At 44.4% G+C, this 23065-nt stretch overlaps 1 protein-coding gene across 7 annotated transcripts in view; it reads right to left on the minus strand.

Moving 5' to 3' along the window:
* Positions 1–472: 472 nt before the first annotated feature.
* Positions 473–23065, minus strand: part of CACNA1C (calcium voltage-gated channel subunit alpha1 C) — an 800624-nt gene continuing 778031 nt past the window's right edge. For all 7 annotated transcript variants that reach the window (XM_082255705.1, XM_082255709.1, XM_082255707.1 and 4 more), the window contains one exon: positions 473–1541. In XM_082255705.1, coding sequence (XP_082111831.1) covers positions 1248–1541 — 294 coding nt within the window. In that variant the 3' untranslated portion in view covers positions 473–1247. The remainder of the gene's footprint in view (positions 1542–23065) is intronic.

Below are 23065 nucleotides of genomic sequence, written 5' to 3' on the forward strand. Positions count from 1 at the left end.
ACAAAATATACTATCTGGGTTTGTATACTCTCTCCTAGTGTTTGTTTTTTCCTCCTCTGATTTCCTCAAACAGTCCAAAACATACTAGTAGCTGAACTGGCTTCCATCTATAATTGGCTCTTCTATCAGTTCTTATAGCTGGGAACGTGCATGTCTCTGTGAAGCACTGTGGAAAAAAAGTGTCAAAGCAATATAAATGAGTAAAACAAATAATCCTGGAATTCTAGACTGACAGAAGCTTGAGGCTTTCAGTGGAGCAGTCAGTGCACAGCCAGAGAAAGCAAAAGATGAAAAGTTATACTTGTAAATGTGCTTGACTTGTGTGGATGTATCAAGTGAAACCTTTACTGTGAGAAATACAGGGGCTGCAGTTGCTGAACTCCTTGTAAACATGCAAGTTGCCTTGTCAGGGTGATCCTACTTATACCAATTTATTGACACAGAGTATTAAATCAGTATAAATTGAAGTATTTGATAAGTATGAAGGCCAGGCAACTAGCATTTTCAGAAGCAGAGGTCAACCAAGGAAGACTCTATATTTCCCACAATACAGATTTTCTTTAAAGACGTGTTAAAAGTGCACTAATTGTTTAATTTAGCAGTTGCGGATGTTGACAGGCATATGCAGTAAGAATGTCCCAGTGTGGCCACCACAGGCCCTCTCCCGAGGGTCAGGCCAAGTAGGTGGCAAGCAGGTGGAACTAGAAACAGCCACATCATGGAAATGCCACTGTCATCAGTTAACTTAACAGGCTAACATGATATTTGAAAAGTGACAGGTCCTCTTTCAGCTGGGTCGAGGATGGTCATTTACGTGAATTAGAGATGATGGACAGTCAGCGCCAGATACAATAAAACAGCTTTGTGGTGTAATTAAGGCGTCCCCCCACGGAACTGTCCTCAGGTGTACGTGTCTTGATTTTGAGATTCTTTTCCAAGGTTGTCCATAAGACCCCCGAAGAATTCCAGTCGGTCTGCCACTCCCAAAACTGCAGTGACCGTCAGCTCCGGATGTCTCCCCCCTCCCGCCCCAACTAAAATAGATGAAAAAACTCTGTTCTGGTCACTCCGGGTCACGAGAACAGTGAGGCACTTCTTTAACAAACTCATTAGGAACACTGAAAAAGAAAAATTAAAAAAAAAATAAAAGAGAAAGAAAAGAGAAAAGGAGTGCGAAACTCCTCCTAAACATCCACCCTCGGTCGTGTCGCCATATCTGCGGCTCATGTCCATGCGAGGAGCGTCCGCTATGGGCTGCTCATGTGTACCTGGCAGTCCTCTGACTCGCCCTTGCTGTTCCGACAGCCCGGTGAGAGTTCTGGCTCTTCTGACCCACCCCCTGCGCAGTCCACACCCTGGTCCCTGCGGTTGGGGAAAGGGGAGAGCTTCCTATTGGGACTGGGCTTGCCATTCAAGAAGCTGTCAGCAGCCGACTCCATCTCCTCTATCGTCATGTCGCAGGCGTCCGCCAGCTCGTGCGTTGCCACCTGTAGGAAGTGAGGGTCCTGAGCAAACTGCGTCAATCCTTCCGAGATCAGCACCTTCACCAATTCACCAATCCAAGTGTTGAGGGGCCAGGAGGGAGGGAGAAAAAAGAAAAAAGGAATATTAATAACCATGAAATTCTACTACACGTAAATACCAACTGCAGCCAAAACTTTTTTTACGTTTTTGATAGAGTGGGGAAAGGTTAGAATTTCTGTTGGGTTTTAAAGTATAACTAAAGGCAAAAGTTTGATTTTAGCTTTGGACAGAGGGAGAGGGATTACAATGCTTGTCAGTTTTTATTGCTGTCTGTTGTTCCTTTAGGGAGATTTGTCATCTCTATTTGTCCAGTTTACCATTATCATTGAAAGTGAAAGTAAAAGAAAATCCCAAATTTTGGGTTGTCACTAGAAAAGTAATAGGGGGGAAATCTTCCAATAGGGACACTAGTTCTGGTGACCTAGATGTCCCCAAAAGAATCCCTTAATTTGCAGAGATTTACAATCACTCCCTGTTTGGTTATGGGAGAGGAAGTGAAGGTAAATCTCCGCAATGGGACAAAGATGGAATAAACAAACCTTGCAGGGGTTATGACGCTCCCTTACTCTATCCAAAATTAAGAATAAGTTTTGCCTATAGTTCTACATTAGTTTCTGTTTGTGATTCCATGGGTTGACAGCTCATTTTTGTCTAGGGGTGAGGACAGAGGAGATATACTAACCTAATCAACTGATCCCCTGAGCACAAGACCGGTCCCTGCCACTCCTGCTGCCCACGGTCTAGCGGTCTTGTGTGGTGGACTGTTCCTGACATCATCACACCCATAGGCCGGCTGTGAACGCAAGAGCAGCAGGAACACTCCACCGCTGGACGTGGGAGAGCACTGTTTTCAGGAGGATCAAAGGATTGGGTGAGTATAGCCTTTTGGTGCACCCCTAGACAAAACCAGCAGTTAACTTATGCAGTGTGGAAAAAAGTTTTTTTTTTTTTCCCTTAGCCTCAAGAATTTCCCTCATTTTGTCTCTTGCCATCTTACCCTACGTTCACACCTATGCGTTTTGTTGTGCATTTTCTGTTTTGCAGATATGCACTACAGTCCAGTTAACATGGTTTCTTATGGTACACGTTCACATTTTTTTCCCCCAGCAGATTGCGTTTTGCGTGTAATAGACTTCAATGGAGTCGCACCAGAAACGCAAGTGTTGCATTTTTAATGCATTTTTTTTTATTTCCTCTTTAAAATCACTGTATATAGCTGGTTGCTAATGAGTGGGTTTGGAAGCCAGACACTGTGTCCTTAACAAGCATTGAGTCATCAGTCATCACCCCTGCCTCCCCCCCCCCCCCCCGAACCATACCAGGCCGCATGCCCTCGACATGGGGTGCCCCCACCCGAAGCACCTTTTCCCCATGTTGATGGGGACTAGAACCTCTTCTGCAGGCAACGGGCTTATCGGAATCTGGAAACCCTTCTTTAAGAAAGGGGGCCCCCAGATGCCAGCACCCCCCTATGTGAATAAGTATGAGATACATTGTACCCCCTATCCATTCACCAAAAATAAAAAAGAATTGTAGTATTACAAAAAACAGTCCTTTTTTAAAAATTAAGAATGTTTTGTGGCTTTCTGTTGATGGAGTAGGACGCTCTGCCTGCTCTCTCCGCTGAAGCTCCGGTAATTAATCCTGTTGTTATCATCCTGCAAGTGACTTGTGGACTCTTTTTGGATTTAGCGAACCCTCTGGAGGTTCCTCATCTGTTGTAAGGGGGTCACATACTACAGTGCAATGTCTAGAGAGGGTAAAGAAGCCCAGGCAGTAGCGGACCATGCAGGCCAAGAGGGCGGCCGTCCACAATGGTCGGCGAGAGAAGCAGCAATGAAACTCTTTAACAAGACACCTGGAAAGGAGACCTCAGCAAAGAGTCCTGGATTGCCTTTAGAGCTGGCTAGCTCTGATTCTTCAGGTGCCCCACAGGAGGCTGTCTGGCCGGAGGACACAATAGATTCCCCAGCTTGGGACACAGTGAGTACACCTGCCCTGTCAGCACTTGACACAGATCCTGAAGTGCCTGATCCTGCAGAGCCTGAACCCACCCATAGAGACATATTTATCGCAGTGACCTCATGTAACACGGCTCTCTCAGAATTAACATCTGAAGTCAAGGGGGTTAAGTTGAAATTAAATATGGTCCGACAAGATATGCAAAAATTAAGAGCCTGTACAGCAGCCCTGGAGATTAGAATGAGTACAGCGGAAGATGATGTGGTGCCTTTGCAACACGACATACACCAAATGCAATTAGTCACCTCGGGCCATGAAGCTAGGTTGGAAGATATGGAGAATAGACTCAGGCGCAACAAAAGCAGAGCGGTGGGAATCCCGGAGAAAACTGAGGGGAAAACCCCAGTTGCTTTTATTGAGAACTAGTTGGTTAATACCTTCGGGATGGACTCGTTTTCCCCAATGTTTGCAGTTGAACGGGCACAGAGTCCCCGCCAGCCCGCTGAAACCCGGAAAGCCCGCATGACCATTTCTGTTCTGGCTCTTAAATTTCAAGGATCGCGATGCCATATTCTATCAGGCCAGGACAAGGGGTGAAGTAGTGAAAATGGATAATGCGAGAATATAATTTTTCCCTGATTTCTCTGCGGATGTACATCGCCGGGCAAAGTTCACAGAAGTAAAAAAATGCCTTAGGCGCTTTGAGGTTACCTATGCAATTCTTTACCCAGCTAAACTTCGCATTGCAGCAAATAATGAGACTAATTTTTTTGATAACCCCTTAGCAGCTTCCAACTGGCTGGATAGAGTGGAACATACCCTGAGGAAATCAACCATTTCCACAACCTGACGGACTGACGATATCTGAGGTGAGGGGATCGACACCATGGCTTATATTACCGCTGTCCTTTCCTTTGATCCGGTTATTCTTAAAGGCGGAATGGAACAGAATGGAGCTCTTAGGATTTGGTTTTAAGCATTGCAAGTTACTTCAGATCAAGAGCAAGATTTGTTATGTTGGGGCCCCCCCGGAATGTTCGTCCTGCGTGGAGATAATACATTTATTCTGTGGAAAGACTTCTTGAGGTTACGGAAACCAAGTTCAGTTATTTTTGCAGGTATTATTCTATCCCTAGCCTGTTGCAAGGGAAGACTGTTAAACTATGTTTTTTTTTTTTTTACCTGGAATGCTTTATGATTGAATTCTCCCCTTTTTTTTCTTTTTTGTCATGCCTACAAGGCCTCAAATACAGATGATCCAATAACTTGTACTGGTCTTCTGAGTCTCTGCAGCTTTTTTTGATGGACGCTGTGCTCCATATAACACCTACAATTCTGAATGTATGGTTCCCTGGTACACAGGCTGTTTTAGGAAATGCACATCCTGATTGGCTAGTACTGCTGTTGTTAAATGGCTAATAGTATCGCTTTTGTATCATGGAATGGCAGGGGGCTGGGTGCTGGCGTGAAACCTGCGGCCTTATTTTCTACTCTAAAGAGATACAACCTAGCAGTAATCTGCTTACAAGAAACGCATTTACAACCTGACACGACTTCAGGGTTAAGGCACTATTGGTATGGTACGCAGTTTCACTCCGCGCACGCTACTTACTCTAGAGGAGTTAGTACCTTGATTTCAAATACAGTGCTCTTTCATTTATTGCACTCACATATAGATGATCAGGGTCGCTTTATCTTTTTGCTATGTAACTTATCAGGCATGGTTTGCATTATAGCGAACATATATGTTCCTCCACCATTCTCTCCTGAATGTTTGAAAAAACTGGCCCAATTCATGGCCCCTCACTCTAATCTCCCCATATGGGTGATGGGGGACTTTAATAATGTCTTAAACAAAATACTTAATAAACTATCATCAAATCTTGGTCACAATACAGTCATAGATGGCCCTACCCCATTTGCCTGACTGATTGATGAACTCAAATTGAGAGATGTGTGGAGGGAAAAATATCCTACTGTACGTTGTTTTTCATGTTATTCTGCAACATATAAAAGGACTGTCCCATATAGATCTATGTTTGGGGAATATGGCTGCATGATCCATGGTTACTTCTATACGCTCGAAATATTTCTGATCACTCATTACTTAATGTACAGATTGCTATTTCTAATACTTGTAAGACTAAATTGTGGAAAGTTAATCCCTTTTAGTTTATTCTGTTCAGGGCAGATGATACCCTGATTCGAGAAATTCAAATGTTTTTAGGACAAAATCGTGGGACAGCAGCGCCTACTATAATATGGGATGCATTAAAAGCTCACCTTAGGGGACTTTTTATACACAGAATTTCTAGTATTAAAATGAGTACTAAGGAATGGGAAAATTTAGTACTAACTGAGGCTAGGAAGGCAGAAGAGGCCTATATTAAACATCCGATCGGGGAATCTGAGCGAGAATGGTTAGAGGCTCAGAACTTATATCAACAAGTCTCTCTCACCGCTAAAACAATTTTTTATACAACAAGGTACTTTGATAAAGGGGAGAACACAGGTCATCTATTGGCAGTGATTTGAAGAGCTCAACAAGGAACCTCCCATATAGCGGCTATTCAAAACCCACTGGGTGTTACGGTTATTGGTCAGGATCAAATCTCCTCAGTTTTTTGTGACTTTTTAGGGATCTATATACATCTAAGGTCCACCTTACAAAGGAGGAACTTATACAAAATATAGATCAATGTACCCTTCCCAAAGTGAAGCAAGCAGACTTTAAATGTTGAATGCACCTATCACTCTGGGGGAACTTACTGACGCAGCAGCTCATATGGCCAACAGTCTCCAGGAGTTCTTTCAGCTGAAACATATAAAAGCTATGGGGAAACCTTATTACTGGCTCTTTTAGAAACATTGAACGATGCTATTAACCACTTCAGCCCTGGAAGGTTTTACCCCCTTCCTGACCAGGCCCTATTTTGCGATTCGGCACTGCGTTATTTTAAGGGACAATTGCGCCAAGTTGCGATGCTGTACCCAAACAAAATGTACATCCTTTTTTCCCCACAAATAGAGCTTTCTTTTGGTGGTATTTGATCACCTGTGCGATTTGTATTTTTTGCGCTATAAACAAAAAAATAGCGACAATTGTGGAAAAAAAAACAATATTTTTCACATTCTGCTATAGGACATTCCCAAAAAAAAATGTAAAAATCAAAATTTTTCAACATTTTAGGTGAATTTGTTTTCTGCTACATATTTTTGGTAAAACAAAAATCGCAATAAGCGTATTTTGCACAAAAGTTATTGCGTCTACTAACTACGGGAAAGATTTATGTCATTTTTATAGATTTTTTTTTTACTAGTAACGGCGGTGATTTTTTGCAGGACTGCGACATTGCGGCGGACAGATCGGACCCCTAACTGACATTTTTTACACTTTTGGGGGTACCAGTGACATTACTACAGTAATCAGTGCTAAAAATATGCACTGTTACTGTAATAATGCCATTGGCAGAGAAGGGTTTAACCCTGTGGGTGATCAAAGGGGTTAATGTATGCCTATATGCTTACGAACTGTGTGTGTGTGTGGGGTGGGGGGGGTGGTTCTGTGACAGGCACAGACAGATCGCAGTTTCAGCTTAGCTAAAACTGATGATCTGTCCCTGCCTGTCTCACAAAAGATCCGCCTGCTTTGTTTACATAAGCAGGCGGGTCTTTTCTCCGTTCACCGGGCAATCGGGGGAGGAAGACGGCAATCGCCGCCTCACCTCCCGCGGCCCACCTCCTGTTGTGTCTAAACGCGCGCGCCACCGGAATCACATGCACTCCAGTCACGTAGTACTACGTAACTGGACGCAGGGGAGCGGCACTGCCGCAGTAATATTACTGTGGGCAGTCGGCAAGCGGTTAAGCATTGTTGCCTACCTTCTTCCATGAATGAAGCTATAGTGGTAGTATTACCTAAGCCGGGTAAAGATCCCCACCCTGATTCTTATAGGTCCATTTCCCTACTCAACTCTGACGTCAAGCTGTTGGCTACGGTTTTGGCTAATAGACTGGTGGAAGTGATCTCTGGACTGGTTCATGTGGACCAGTCTGGATTCATCCCAACAAGGTCTACGGCATTAAATATACAAAGGCTTTTTCTAAACATTCAACTCCAAGTGGATAATCCTGGGAACAGAGCCATTTTTCCCCCCAAGCTGCCAAGGTCTTTGACAGTGTCGAGTGACAATACTTGTGGATAATTAGGATAAATGACTCTGTATCAGACCTCTTTCCATTATACCGTGGCACAAGGCAGGGGTGTCCTTTGTCGCCCCTGCTCTTTACCTTAGCGTTGGAGCCGTTGGCAGCAATAGTAAGAGCTTCACCAGACGTCATTGGGCATAGAGAAGACAAAATTTCACTATATGCAGATGACACTTTATTATATTTGGGTGACACGGCTGGGTCATTGTCATCAGTAATGAAAATTATAGATCAATTTGGTAGGTACACTGGCTTCTCCATTAATTGGCACAAGTCAGTCCTTCTTCCCTTGGACTAACTGTATACAGCTTTGCCTGACTGTGTAGCTCAAGTGCAGATTGTTAAAGTGTGCTAGCTGGTGCAAGTTACCCTTATCGGTAACAGGACCGGCGAATCCTATTAAAATGATGTGGGCAACGCAGTTATTGTATGTCCGACATAATTCCCCTGTATGGATACCCAGCTATTGGTTCAAATGTTTTGATTCACAATTTAGAGCTCTAATATGGAAAAATGGGGTAGCCCATATCAAGCTTACAATCTTACAATATCCCAAAGATCAAGAGGGTATGGTAGGGGCGTACCTAGAGCATTTGGCATCCGGGGCAGATCCTATATCTGGCAACCCCCCCCAGGCGTGCAGGCAACGCACCACACAGACGTGTCATTAAGTGACATCGTGTGTAGCGCCTCCACGCACTGCGGCCCAAAACCGGAAAGAATCCTCCTCCCTCTGCTCCCCCCGGTGGCCAGGCCCCCCCTTCCTCCTCCTCCACAAAAATGGCATTAACTGACCTGAGGCACCAGACAGAAATACATGTAACTGCCAGTGGCGTCATTAGGATTGGTGTCACCTGGTGCAGTAAAACATGGTGTTTTCCTGTTTTCTGAAAGTGCGCCAAAGATGCAGCATGTGGGAGTTTTAGTGCGCTTAAAGAAAATGCAGAAAAAAATGCACAATCTAATACAAATCTATAGGACTGCAGGAAGACCCCCTTTACATTACACATCCCCTGTACCTCTGGACCCCTTTATTTTACACAGCCCTCGTACCTCTGGACCCCTTCACATTACACAGCCCCCTTACCTCTGGACCCCTTCACATTACACCCCCCGTACCTCCTGACCCCTTTACATTACACAGCCCTCGTACCTCTGGACCCCTTTACATTACACAGCCCCCGTACCTCTGGACCCCTTCACATTACACCCTCCCGTACCTCGTGACCCCTTTACATTACACAGCCCCCGTACCTCTTGACCCCTTTACATTACACAGCCCCCCACACCTCTTGACCCCTTTAAATTACACAGCCCCCCAAACACCTCTGGACCCCTTTACATTACACAGCTCCCCCCCTCACACCTCTGGACAACTTTACATTACACAGCTCTCCCCTCACACCTCTGGACCCCTTTAAATTACACAGCTCCCCCCTCACACCTCTGGACCCCTTTACATTACACAGCCCCCCAACACCTCTTGACCCCTTTACATTACACAGCCCCCCAAACACCTCTGTAATCCTTTATATTACACAGCCCCCCCCACACCTCTGAACCCCTTTACATTACACAGCTCCCCCCTCACACCTCTGGACCCCTTTACATTACACAGCCCCCCCGTGGGCCCCTATACAATATACAGACCCCCCATGGAGCCCTTTACATTACCCAGCCCCCCTATGGACCCCTTTATATTCATACAGCCCCCCCCCCATGGAACCCTTTACATTCATACAGCCCCCCATGGAACCCTTTACATTATACAGCCCCCCACCATGGAAATCTTTACAATATACAGCCCCCCTCTAAGGGAACCCTGTACAATATACAGCCCCCCCATGGAACCCTTTAGATTATATATAAAGCCCCCCCATGAACCATTTACATTATACAACCCCCCCCCCCATGGAACCCTTTAGATTATATATACAGCCCCCCTCCCCCAATGAACCATTTACATTATACAGTCCCCCCCCCTTATGGAACCCTTTAGATTATATATGCAGCCCCCCCACCCCAAAGAACCATTTACATTATACAGCCTCCCCCCAGGAACTATTTACATCACACAGCAAAAGCAACCCCCACCCCACCCCATCCTACCTTAGTAGGAGAGCAGAGCAGGAAGCAGTGAGTGTAAAGCAGAATGGGACAGGGAGAATCATCACAAGTGGTGAATATACAGCGGGAACTGCCAAAATTAATGTTGCTAGTTAACAGCAGGTGATTGGTTGCTAGGGGGTCCTAGCAACCAATCACCTGATCATTAACTTAGAAAGTTAACTCCGGCAGTTCCTGCTGTATATTCAGCGCTGATGATTTTCCCTGTCCCGTTCTGCTACACTCACTGCTTCCTGCTCCGCTTTCCTGTGTCGGTGAGCGGTGGAGGCCAGCCGGACTGCCTCAGTGGCCCATGAAACGATGGGCCACTGTTAAGCAAAGACTAGGATTGACAGGGTTTTTCTCTTCTACGCCTATTTGGCATAACCTATTTTATGAATTTATGTTGATATAGCAAAGCTAAGGAATTGTTCTATATGGAAGGATGCTGGTGTTAAATATATTACTCAGCTGTATAGTGATTCTGGGTGAAAGCGATTTAACCAGCTATGGGAGGAGTTTCGATTGCCACACACTTCTTATTATCTATATTTGCAACTACATCATGTTATATCTGTGCAAGGCAGACACTCTACCATGCGATTGGTCAGACTCAATTTCTTAGAATCCATTTTTAAGGAAAAAGAGAAAAAAGGTATTATTTCTAGGAACTATGTACACTTACTGGCATGTATTCAGGCCCCTGATCTGCTGCAATGCAGAGGTAGATGGAAGAGTGTTGCAGGACCAATAGATGAGGAGAGATGAGAGCAGAGTTTGGCTATGGGCCCCCTAGCATCAGTATTGGCAGCTCAGAAACTGTCTCCCTTATTTATTCTTCACTGTACATATAGAACTCCAGTACAGCTGCATGCTTGGGGTAGGCGTGCATCTCTCATTTGCCCTAAATGCCAAGCTCATAATGGTGATTTCATACACATGCTATGGAAATGTCCAAAATTAGTGAGGTATTGAGAACAGGTGGTGATGACTATTAACCGCATATATCAAGTTCAATTGACCGTTGACCCACTGACGTGTTTAATGGAAGGTCTGGAAGAGGAATTATATTCCATTCATATCTATACAGCTATTAACAGATTGCTCTTTTCAGCAAGAAAGCTGATAGCAAGATTCTGGTTGTAGCCTCAATCTCCGAAATGTGCGCAGTGGATTTAACAGGTCAGTACTATCATTTTTAGGGAAAAAAACACTTATACTCATAGGAATTCACAAAAAAAAATCATGAATATTTGGCAGTGTTGGTTGGACACCCTGGGAGTGGCGCCTAAACAATTGGTTATTACCAGACTGTTGCAACTTTAGCTCTCAAGAAAGTTGGGGATTTTCTTCTATAGTGTGGAAAATTAACAGCCTTATTATAACTTTAGAATACCCAGCTATGATTTATATGGATCACCAGACGGAGAGGGAAAGGTGGGGCAGGTATTTTCTGTTAGAATATTGTTTACATGAGCGAACGTGAGCGATCGCGGGGGATGGCTGCCTAGACTAACCAGCCTAACTTCGACACAATAACTTGAGCCCCACTGACCGCTGACACTGCCAGGCACCAGGGGGGTATGCATCATACACCTAAATAGAGGCAGAAACATCGCCCGCAACCAAAAACTTCCCCTGCTGTGGGGAGAGGCAAAATGGCGCCCAAGACTCCTGAGCCAGACGACTCCACATGGCTCTCGGCAGGAGGGTCAGCCTCCCCAGCAGACAGTCTACAGAAGTTCCCAGCAGACCTGGTAAGTCCTGCATCCATGAACTCAGATGCGCTGCTGGCCAAATTTTGCACCATAGTGCGGGATTAGATAGCTGCGGCCTCACGCAACCTCTCCTCCGAAAGGCCTTAAAGAGCTAGGCCAACGCACAAATCAGCTAGAACAGAGGAAGGACTTGGCCACCACGGTCCTGGAAGGACATAAGGATGAAGTGGACAAACTCATTACTGAACTAGACAACCTGCGTAATAAATTGGAGCACACAAAAAATAGAACCTGTAGGGACAATCTCCATATTCGTAGAATCCCGGAGACCATCACAGATCTGCAGGGCACTGCCACAGCTTTCTTCCAGGAATTAGCTCCAGAGATTCCACTGGAGCGCCTGGAATTTGACCGAATCCATAGATCACTGGCACCAAAGCCTGCAGATGGTCCCCCTAGGAATGTCATTATAAAATTTCATTATTTTTTTTATATTTATCTCTTCAAAATTTCATTATTATCGCACTAAAGAGAGACTTATACATGCGGCCAGAGATCATCCCGATCTTTCCTTTCAGAACAATTCTCCCTAATTGTTTGGAGACCTCTGCCCGGTCACAAATGCTAAAACGAAGCACCTTGAAACCACATCTCCAGGCCCACAGAATCAAATACAGATGGGGTTCCCCTTTAAACTTTCCTTCTCTTTCCAAGGATGCCAATTTCAAGCTACCACATTGCCTGATCTACGACGTCACTTCCAGGAATTACAGCTGGATCTTCCATCTTCCCAAACAGAGGTAACCCCCGCTCTAGGTCATCTCCATCTCTTCGACAATCTTCTCAAGCATTTTGGCAGGGCTCCCAGGCCCACCGCTCCCTCCAAGCCCAACGCTACCAGGACATCCCCACCGGCTGAGGAACAAAAACTCCTAGGCTTTGGACATACACCTCTACACAGATATGGGCCCCCTCTGAAGATACCCACCACTCGTGGCTGGAGTCGGTGGAGATGTGCTATGTCTCCCTCTAACTAACGTACTGTACTGTTGGTATTGCTTTAATGATATAAGTACCCTTCAGATGAACACACCCATGACAATTTGACTTCATGTGCTGGCTGCGGTGCCGCATGCGAGCCTGCTGTCCTGGACTGCCCAATTAGAGAGATGGCGGCCCGGGGTGGAGGTGGTGAGCGTGGGGTGTAGTGGCCACATGGGGTCTCACTATTCAATTAGTTAGGCTCGCTGTCGCCCCTCAGGGCTGTTGTTCTGTCTAAGTTTTCTCACTTTTATTTATGCAGAAACCGGGCCTAGGTTTGGGAGTTGTTGCCCGTTGGGGGCGGTGTGCGAGCCAAATTGTTCATTATTATCTTTAAAATCACAGTTATTCTTTTGGTTAGATGGGTTTCTGCTATAGACTGACCTGTTAAAGAGTTGTTTATCCATTCTGGGTTGCTCTGATTTGAGAAGGGTCACTTAGGTGGATACAACTCAAGATTGTAGCAGAGGATTATTATTTCCTCTTTTCTCAGTTTTTTGTCTAATTTTTGCTTTATATAACACTTATCTTATACAACACATTATGCTTAGTGCTCGATTTTTTCCTTTAAATTTGATATTAAAGAGTTTAAGATAGCCGAATGGGTCCGGTGGGCCACTGTTCCCTCCATGAGTCAGAACTTGCCCAGGACCACCAACCCTTCTGTGGGCCTTTTGACCCCCTTATTGTTGCACTTTTGCTTTATTGGTTCTACATGACCCAATTTTTTGTGGTCTTTTTGCACTTTCTCTTTTCGTCTTTTCTCTCTTCTTTCTCCCTCTTATTTTCTCTCCACGACTTTACTCTCCCCCCACCCCCTTTAAGTCTGCGGGCCCGCATTTGGAGGCACTATTATCTCTTAATCTCCCCTCTCACTATGTCACTAAACTGGTTGTCTTTGAATGTTCTAGGTATGAATTCACCTCAAAAAAGAGTAAAGGTATTTAAATTCCTTAGAAAGCAGCAGGTAGATAAAGCATGCTTGCAGGAAACTCATTTTTCCTCTTCCTCTTGTCCCAGACACTTTGATACCCAGTACCCCCAAGCGTTTTTGGCTAATGGCCAAACTAAGCAGTGGGGAATACTTATAGCTTTCCACAAATCAATTCCCTTTCAATGCACTAAGCAGATAGCTGATCCAGACGGCAGGTATCTTCTACTCCAAAACGTTATTCAGGATACTGAGGTCACCATAATGAGCTATTATGCCCCTGACTCTAATCCAGGATCCTTCCTGACCCATGTCTGCTCCTTATTGACATCTCACCAAAAAGGTACTTTCCTACTGGCGGGAGACTCAAACGTGGTACTGAACCATACCCTAGACAAGTACCCCTCAGAAAGAGCCACCACATCACCTGATGCAAATAATTTTTCTTCTCTGCATTCTCGTAATTTGGTGGACCTCTGGAGAGAGTTACACCCAACAGGCAAAGATTACACATACTATTCCCATCCCCATCACTCTCTTTCCCGAATTGACCATATGTTCATGCTGTGAAAACACCTCCCATTTGTATGCTCAGCATCTATTCTTGCCGTACCGTGGTCAGACCATGACCCTGTTCTGGTAGTGTGTCGAGCTTTATTGTGTAAACCTTATATTCCCCATGGGTCATGAATGACTCGCTTTTATCTTTTAAAACGTTCAGGCAGATTTTTTAAAGGCCTCCACTGAATATTTCCGCCTTAATTCTGTCTCAGTTTCCTCTCCTGTGACTCTCTGGGAGGCGTATAAAGCGGTGCTAAGGGGACACATAATCCAACTAGCTACAAAATGCAAAAGGCAACGCCAACAATTACAAAAGACACTAGAATCCCGTTTAGAATCCCTTTCTACCACATTTAAACAATCTCCGACCCCCGCTAATCTTAAGTTGCTGGACCAATTCCGCATGGAGCTAGACTTATGTCTTCCTGACAAGGCAGAACGGGCCTATGCTGGTCCTGCCAACAATGGTACGCTAAAGCAAATAAACCAAACGCGATGCTGGCCAGTAAGTTACGTACTTTCGCTCCCAAACATGCTCCTATCACCTTACCTATGTGTCATCATTTTCTTACCAGTAACCCTCTTCAGATATTGGACGAATTTCGTTACAGGCTTACTAACTTATACTCGGCTCAGGACACAGCTAGCACTCAGGACATAAACAACTTCCTTCAACACACTACACTGCCCACATTACCTACAACTCATATGGCCCTAATGGACCGTGACATCCAGGAATCTGAGGTCCTGCAATGCATTAAGGAATTGAAAGTCAGCAAAAGGCCAGTCCCAAACAGCTTCACGGCACTTTTTTATTATAGAAAGTTGGCTGATGTCTTGACCCCCTCCTCTGACAGCAATGTAGAATTTGGCTAAAAATTGTCAGAATCTCTCGCCTGATCTCCTGACTGCTAACATAGTTATGTTACCATAATCTGACCGAGACCACTCCTCTTGGGCCAACTTCAGGCCCATATCCCATATTAATATAGATATAAAGATCCTCACCAAATTCTGGCCAATCGTTTGAACTTGTTTCTTCCTTGCCTAGTTAAGAAGGACCAAATTGGATTTGTGCCACAGAGGCAAGCTGGTGACGCAATCAGACGAATCATACAGTTACAACACCTTGCTCATCACCGCTCACTGGAAACCATGGTTTTATCCTTGGATGTAAACAAAGCATTTGACACTCTGTCATGGCCTTACCTCATGACTGTACTTCGCCATTATGGCTTTGGTACCTCCTTTTTGACTTGGCTGAAGGCGCTATACGATTCCCCCCGGGCCAAAATTAAATACTACATCAGGAGTGGAGCTTGTCACCACTTCTATTTATTCTAGCTTTGGAACCCCTGGCGGAGGTGGTTCGTTCTCATCCTGACATTAAAGGCATTGAAGTTGCAGGATCGACCCATAAGATCTCTATTTGCGGATGATATTCTGATGACCTTAACATCTCCCAGAGTTTCTCTGCCCAATTTACTAGCCCTCCTAGACTCTTTTGTGTCCATTTCAGGTCTACATGTGAACCCCACCAAGTCAAAAGCGATGTCAGTCAATCTTTCTTGTTCTGACCTGGACCCTCTGAAAGCGGTCTTCCCATTTCAATGGCTTCCCTCTCTGCCCTACTTAGGGATCCAACTCTCCCCTACATACGACAGACTATATCGAGCTAATTTTCCACCCCTCTTTAGAAAATTGACCGAAATGCTCTCCTCCTGGTCTCTACTATCATGGTTCGGCAGGATTGCGGCAGTTGGTATGTCTTATCTTCCGAAAATATTATACTTCTACCGAGTATTGCCGGTCCCGATCCCTTCACATATCTTGTGTATTCACCAGTGTCAATTATTATAGAAATGCATCTGGGGCTCTACATGCCAACAAATTAATAAACAGGTTTTATATGCTCGTAGAATCAATGGTGGCTTTTCGGTTCCTAATCTGCAAGCTTACTATACAGCAGCAAATATTGCCCCATTGACTCACCAACACGAAACCTCCCAACTGCCATTATGGGCCACAATCGACTTGGTAGATTCCCATCCTACCCCTATCTCCTCTCTGCCTTGGCTTCCCCCTACATATTGTCCTACCAAATTAGGACCTTGCCAAACCCATTCTCTCCATCTGTGGTATTCCGTTAAATTCTCGGTAGGCCTTATTTCCCCCATCTACCACTTCTGTGCCTAGCCCATTGGCTAATGTTTCCTCCCAGCTGTGAAAACCCTAAAAAATTCTGGTGGATTGACAGTGGATTAGTTGATCTTCACCCCTTATTCACTCCTACAAAAATACTCACCTTTGAAGCCCTTAGGTCTTCCCATGATATTCCTTTGCATGAACATTACAGATACCTACAGCTCTGACATTTTCTTCAGCAACTCATAAAATCTCGACCCATACCATATATATTAACTCCTTTTGAAAGCCGTTGCAGAGCCCGACCCCACTCCCCAGGACTAATATCACTACTCTATATGTCCATTATATCCTATAGCTCACCCCAATACTGTTCTACCATCTACAGTGGGAGAAAGACGTGGGAAGACAATTGGTTTGGGAGGATTGGCAGATTATGACAATAGCCCTCTCAAAAAGCTCCAAGAATGTCTTAATATTGAAGAACGCTTATAAAGTGCTATATAGGTGGTATTATACCCCAGCAAGGTTGGCCCGATTTATCCCATCATACTCTCCTTTGTGCTTCCGGGGCTGTCTACAGGAAGGGACCATGGCTCATATATGGTGGGTATGTCCTAGGGCATGTAAACTATGGGTCAGGGTTTATACCCTTCTTCTTAACGTACTCCACGTTAACCTTAAAAAAGACCCTTACGAGGCCTTCCTTTGTAAACCAATACTAGAATTACCTCACTCAGAATGCCATTTGGCTCAGCATCTGTTTACAGCCACCAAGTTAACAATTGCGAAGGCTTGGAAAATCCCAATGCTTAGCTTCGAAGCAGTCAAGAACCGTATGAATGACATCATGATAAATGAGAAGCTGACAGCTATAGCTACAGACTCCCATGATAAATTTCTCAAGGTTTGGCAACCGTGCACAACATATGTTCAACCATCCAGATTTAACCACTTAAGCCCCGGAGGATTTGGCTGCTCAAAGACCAGGGCCTATTTTGCAATTTGGCACTGCGTGACTGCACTACGGACAATTGCGCGGTCGTGCGACGCTGTACCCAAATTAAATTGACGTCCTTTTTTCCCACAAACAGAGCTTTCTTTTGGTGGTATTTAATCACCTGTGTGATTTTTACTTTTTGCGCTATAAACAAAAAAAAGAGCGACAATTTTGAAAAAATAACAATATTTTTCACATATTTTATAATTCCCCCCAAAAAAATTTAAAAATCTAAATTTTTTACCATTTTAGGCCAATTTGTTTTCTGCTACATATTTTTGGTAAAAAAATAGCAATAAGCGTATTTTGATTGGTTTGCGCAAAATTTATTGCGTTTACTAACTACGGGAAAGATTTGCCATTTTTATTGTTTTTTTTTTAAACTAGTAATGGTGGCGATCTGTGATTTTTTTTGCGGCTGACTGCGACATTGCGGTGGACAGATTGGACCCTTGACTGACATTTTTGACACTTTTGGGGGTACCAGTGACATTACTACAGTAATCAGTGCTATGCATATGCACTGTTACTGTAAAAATGACACTGGCAGGGAAGGGGTTAACTTTTTTGGTAAACAGTGGGTTAAATTAATCCCTAGGGGCGTGATTCTAACTGTGGGGGGCGTGGCTTGTGATGTAACCACAGAGACATACGATCCTACATAGCAGGATCATACAGTCTCTGCTGTTACATCAGGGAGAATGACAGACGGCTGTGTTTACATCAGCCACCTGCCTTTCTCCCTCTCCAGCAGGAGATCGCAAGTGGCCGGCGGAAATCGGAGCCGCCGGTCACTCGCGCGGGGATGCCTGTGAACGAGCAGGGGTGGGAGCGCACCACAGGCGGCTGAGCGAGTGACGTACCCATACGTCACTTTGCCCAGCAGCGTCTGCCTGCCGCAGTATATCTGCGGTGGGCGGTCGCTAAGTGGTTAATAATAGGCATCTTTAAGTTTAAGTGACTCTCCAGTGCGCACCCCGCAGGACTCCTCCACTTCTCTTTCTATCTCTTTCCTGACTTTTCCTCTTTCTTTTCTCCTTTCTTTTCTCTTTGCTCTTTCTACCCTCTAGTCTCCTCTTTAATGACTTGCTTGTGCATAATGGATCACTGAGTGTGGTTTCGGTGAAGAAGGTTGCAATGGTTACATACCTTGTTAAAATATCATACACTTCTTTGTACAAATACTAATTTCCAACTAACATCACAACCTGGCACTCTTCATCAATACATTTTGGTGTACAATCAGATTATGTGAAACTGATGTCCCTGCAAGTGCACTTTTCCTATCAGTTTTCATGCAGTTAAGGTGTGAAGAACAAGCCCTTAATTTTAAAAATGTTAATAAATACAGATTAACATGTTCAGTAACAGATTTGTGTCAAAATTTGTGTTTATTTTGCGAAATTTTAAATGTACAAAACTATCGGCCAATATCGGCCGATACGCAATCGCCAAAATATCGGTATCGGCAACGAAAAACCGATATCGGTCGATCACTAGTATGTAATGGTAATACCAAAGGAAGGGAAAGACGCAACTTTGTGCTTGAGTTATAGGCCAATAGCGTTATTAAACTCTGACACAAAGTTATATTCAAAAGTGCTGGCTACTAGATTAAAAGATCTGATGCCTGAATGGATACATGCTGATCAGACTGGATTCGTTCTCGGTAGAGAGGGGAAGGACAATGGAATAAGAACGTTACTCCTATTACATAAATACAGAGGCAATAGATCTACTACTGTCAATAGAAGATGAAAAAGCATTTGACAGGGTAGATTGGGGCTTTATGCTAGAAACAATAGTAGACCTGGGGAATTGGTCCTAGAATGATCCAATGGATAAAAGCTCTATATAGGAATACGACAGCAAGTCTTTCACCTCCTTTTTGAATGAATAATGGGATGAGACAGGGATGTCTGCTCTTGCCCCTGTTGTTCGCCCTCTCGCTGGAACCTTTGCTAGCCACCATACGGAACAGTAGGGATATAAGGGGAGTAAGGGTGGGCAAAGAGGAACATAAGCTCCAACATAAAATGCATATTAACACTAAAGAAAAGGCCTTCAAAAAAATACAAGGCTGAGGGGTCATTGGCAGCATTCAAGCATTACAAAGAGTGTAATAAGAAATGTAAAGGCTAAATCAAGGTGGCTAAAATAGAACACGAGAGACATATAGCGGAAGAGAGTAAAAAAATACCCCAAGAAATTCTTTAAGTATTTAAATAGTAAGAAAGCGAGGCCAGAACACATTGGCCCCATAAAAGACGACGAAGGGAATCTGGCCACAGAGGACAGAGAGAAGGCGAAAGTGCTAAATAATTTCTTCTCTTCAGTCTTCACAAAAGAATTGGGGGGCTACACTAACCCAGCTTGTAATGCTAAACTAAATAATACACCTCAGGAAGTACCCCCATGGCTAACAGAAGATAGACTTCGAACTAAACTAGAGAAACTTAACATAAATAAATCACCGGGACTGGATGGCTTGCACCCGAGGGTTCTTAAATAGCTCAGCCAGGTGATAGCCAGACCATTATTCTTGATCTTTAAGGATATTCTACAGATGGGTATGGTGCCAGCTAATTGGAAAAAAAGCCAATGTGGTACCAATATTTAATAAAGGGCCGAGATATATCCCGGGTAACTATAGGCCGGTCAGTCTAACATCAGTAGTCTGCAAAATTTTGGAGGGGATGTTAAGAGACTATATACAAGACTTTAGTAATGAGAATGGTATTATTAGTAGTAATCAGCATGGATTCATGAAAAATCGTTCTTGCCAGACCAATCTATTAACCTTCTACGATGAAGTGAGTTGCCATCTATATAAAGGAAAGCCTGTGGATGTGGTGTATCTGGACTTTGCAAAGGCATTTGACACAGTTCCCCACAAACGCTTACTGTACAAACTAAGGTACATAGGTATGGACCATAAGGTGAGTACCTGGATAGAGAACTGGCTCCAGGGGCGAGTCCAAAGGGTGGTGATAAATGGGGAGTACTCGGATTGGGCGGGTGTGGAAAGTGGGGTCCCCCAAGGTTCTGTCCTGGGACCAATCCTGTTTAATTTATTCATAAACGACCTAGAGGATGGCATATCTAATAGAATCTCGGTATTTGCGGACGATACTAAACTAAGCATGACAATATCTTCTATGCAGGATGTGGAAACCTTACAAGCAGACCTGAACAAAATAATGGGGTGGGCAAATACATGGCAGATGAGGTTTAATGTTGAAAAATGTAAAGTAATGCACTTGGGCGTCAGAAACACGAAAGCAAGCTACTCACTAGGGGGGGGAACCTCTGGGTGAATCTAAGATGCAAAAGGACCTGGGGGTACTAGCGGACGACAGGCTTGGCAGCGGCATGCAATGCCAAGCCGCTGCAAGGAAAGCCAACAAAATACTGGCATGTATAAAAAAGGGGATTCACTCCAGAAATAAAGAGATTATTCTACCACTCTACAAGACCCTGGTCCAGCCACATCTACAGTATTCCGTCCAGTTCTGGGCACCGGTCCTCAGAAAGGAAGTGGTGGAACTGGAGAGAGTCCAGAGAAGGGCAACAAAAATAATTAGCGGTACGGAGGATCTCAGCTATGAGGAAAGACTACAAGCATTGAACTTATTCTCTCTGGAAAAGAGACACTTGAGGGGGTTTATGATATCAATGTAAAAATACTGTACTGGGGATGACCCTAGCATAAGGAACAAACTTTTCAGAGAAAGGGAATACAATAAGACACGTGGCCATTCACTAAAACTAGAGGAGAAACGGTTTAACCTTAAATTACGTAAGGGGTTCTTTACTGTCAGAGCAGTAAGAATGTTGAATTCTCTTCCACAAGCAGTGGTATCAGCAGGGAGCATCGATAGTTTAAAATAACTATTAGACAGTCACCTTAAAGACCACAACATACAGGGGTATACAATGTACGGTTAACAGCAAACACACACACACACATCATAGGTTGAACTGGATGGACTGATGTCTTTTTTCAGCCTCACAAACTATGTAACTATGTAAAGTAGCAGCATATGCTGATGACGTCCTATTCTACACCATAAACCCTATAACAACATTTCCAAACATAATAAAAGAATTAAAAGAGTATGGAGAACTTTCAAACTTTAAGATCATCCAATAAAATCAGAAATTATGAATATCGGGCTCAGTAAGAGAGAAGCGCTAGCTTTGCAGCAGGAATTTCCGTTTGTATGGGCAAAGTCTGAATTTAAATATCTGGAAATAAACCTTTTTTTTTTTAAGTCCACGGTGGTGCAAAAACCTACAACAGTCGACCTGACAGACAGCTTATACCATGCCAACTATATCCCCTTACTTAATGAGATAAAAACAGATCTTAAAAAAATATCATTAAGGCCACTCTCATGGTTGGGCCGAAAAGGTATGGTCAAGATGGTAATCCTCCCCAAAATGTTATAGAAATTTCAAATGTTACCAATAGTGATTCCACAGACATATTTTAAAACAGTTAACATAATGATACTAAAGTTCATTTGACAGGGTAAGAAGCCTAGGTTACAGTACACAATATTTCGTAATAATAAATCACAAGGGGGGCTTGCTGCACCAGAAAAACTGAATTTTTGTAAAATCTTACCGTAAAATTCCTTTCTCTGAGTCCTCCGACAGTCGCCGCCCCTTCCCAAGTCTTCACCAATGGGTATTGACCTTTGCTCCGCAGGAGTAGCTAGGCAACAAGATTTGTTAATAACAAAAGCTTTTAGCATAGACACACCCCTAGGGGCTGTCCCCATAGTCAATACCTCCCTGCACCAGCATTCCCAACTCAGTTTTGGTAGCATAGCAGTAAGAGTACACAAAAACCCCAAGAGAGGGGCGGGGGCGGCGACTGTCGGAGGACTCAGAGAAAGGAATTTTACGGTAAGATTTTACAAAAATTCAGTTTTCTCTTACGTCCTCCGACAGTCGCCGCCCCTTCCTAAGTCTTCACCAATGGGACGTCCCAAAGCAGTGTAGACCTGAGGGGTGGGAGACGCAGCCGCAGAAAAGCAACGCAGTACCCACATCAGAGAAAGGAACCTTACACACAGTAAGAGAACCAACTGGGCAACAGGAAAACGTGCTCAACAGGAGCAACAACCCAGGAAAAAACAAGTAACCCAGGGGTAAAACACCCCAAAAGCCAAAGACCCAAAAAACAGGGGTCCCTAAGGCACTGCCGCACTGAGAACTTTACAGCCAAAGGAGGCATCAGCCGATGCCTGAACATCCACCTTATAGAACTTTGAGAAGGTGTGAACGGACGACCAAGTCGCCGCCTTACACACCTGGGCCACAGAAGCCTGATGCCGGAAAGCCCAAGACCTACTCAAAGACCTGGTAGAGTGCGCTTTCACAGGGAAGGGAGGAACCTTCCCCTTCAAGGCATAGGCCTGCACAATGGTTCGTCTAATCCATTTGGCGATAGTCGCAGCCGACGCCGCCATGCCCTTCCGAGGTCCCTCAGGAAGGACAAAGAGGGAATCCGCCTTGCGAAAAGGCTTAGTGGACGACAGGTAAACCCTGATCGCCCGGACAACATCCAATGAATGTAAGGCAACCTCCTTAGGATGCTTTGGCTTCGCGCAGAGCGAAGGCATGACAATTTCCTCATTGAGGTGAAAATCCGAGATCACTTTCGGCAGAAAGGACGGGACAGGTCGCAGGACCACCTTATCCTTGTGGATCACCAAGTAGGGAGAGCTGCAGGACAAAGCCGCCAGCTCCGACACCCTGCGAGCCGAAGTGATCGCCACCAAAAAGGCCACCTTTTTGGACAACAGAGGCAACGAGAACTCCCTGATCTTTTCAAAGGGAGCATGTTGCAACGCGGAC

This window comes from Pelophylax lessonae (genome assembly GCF_965119305.1).
Source record: "Pelophylax lessonae genome assembly, chromosome: 4".
NCBI classification, from domain to species: Eukaryota; Metazoa; Chordata; class Amphibia; order Anura; family Ranidae; genus Pelophylax; species Pelophylax lessonae.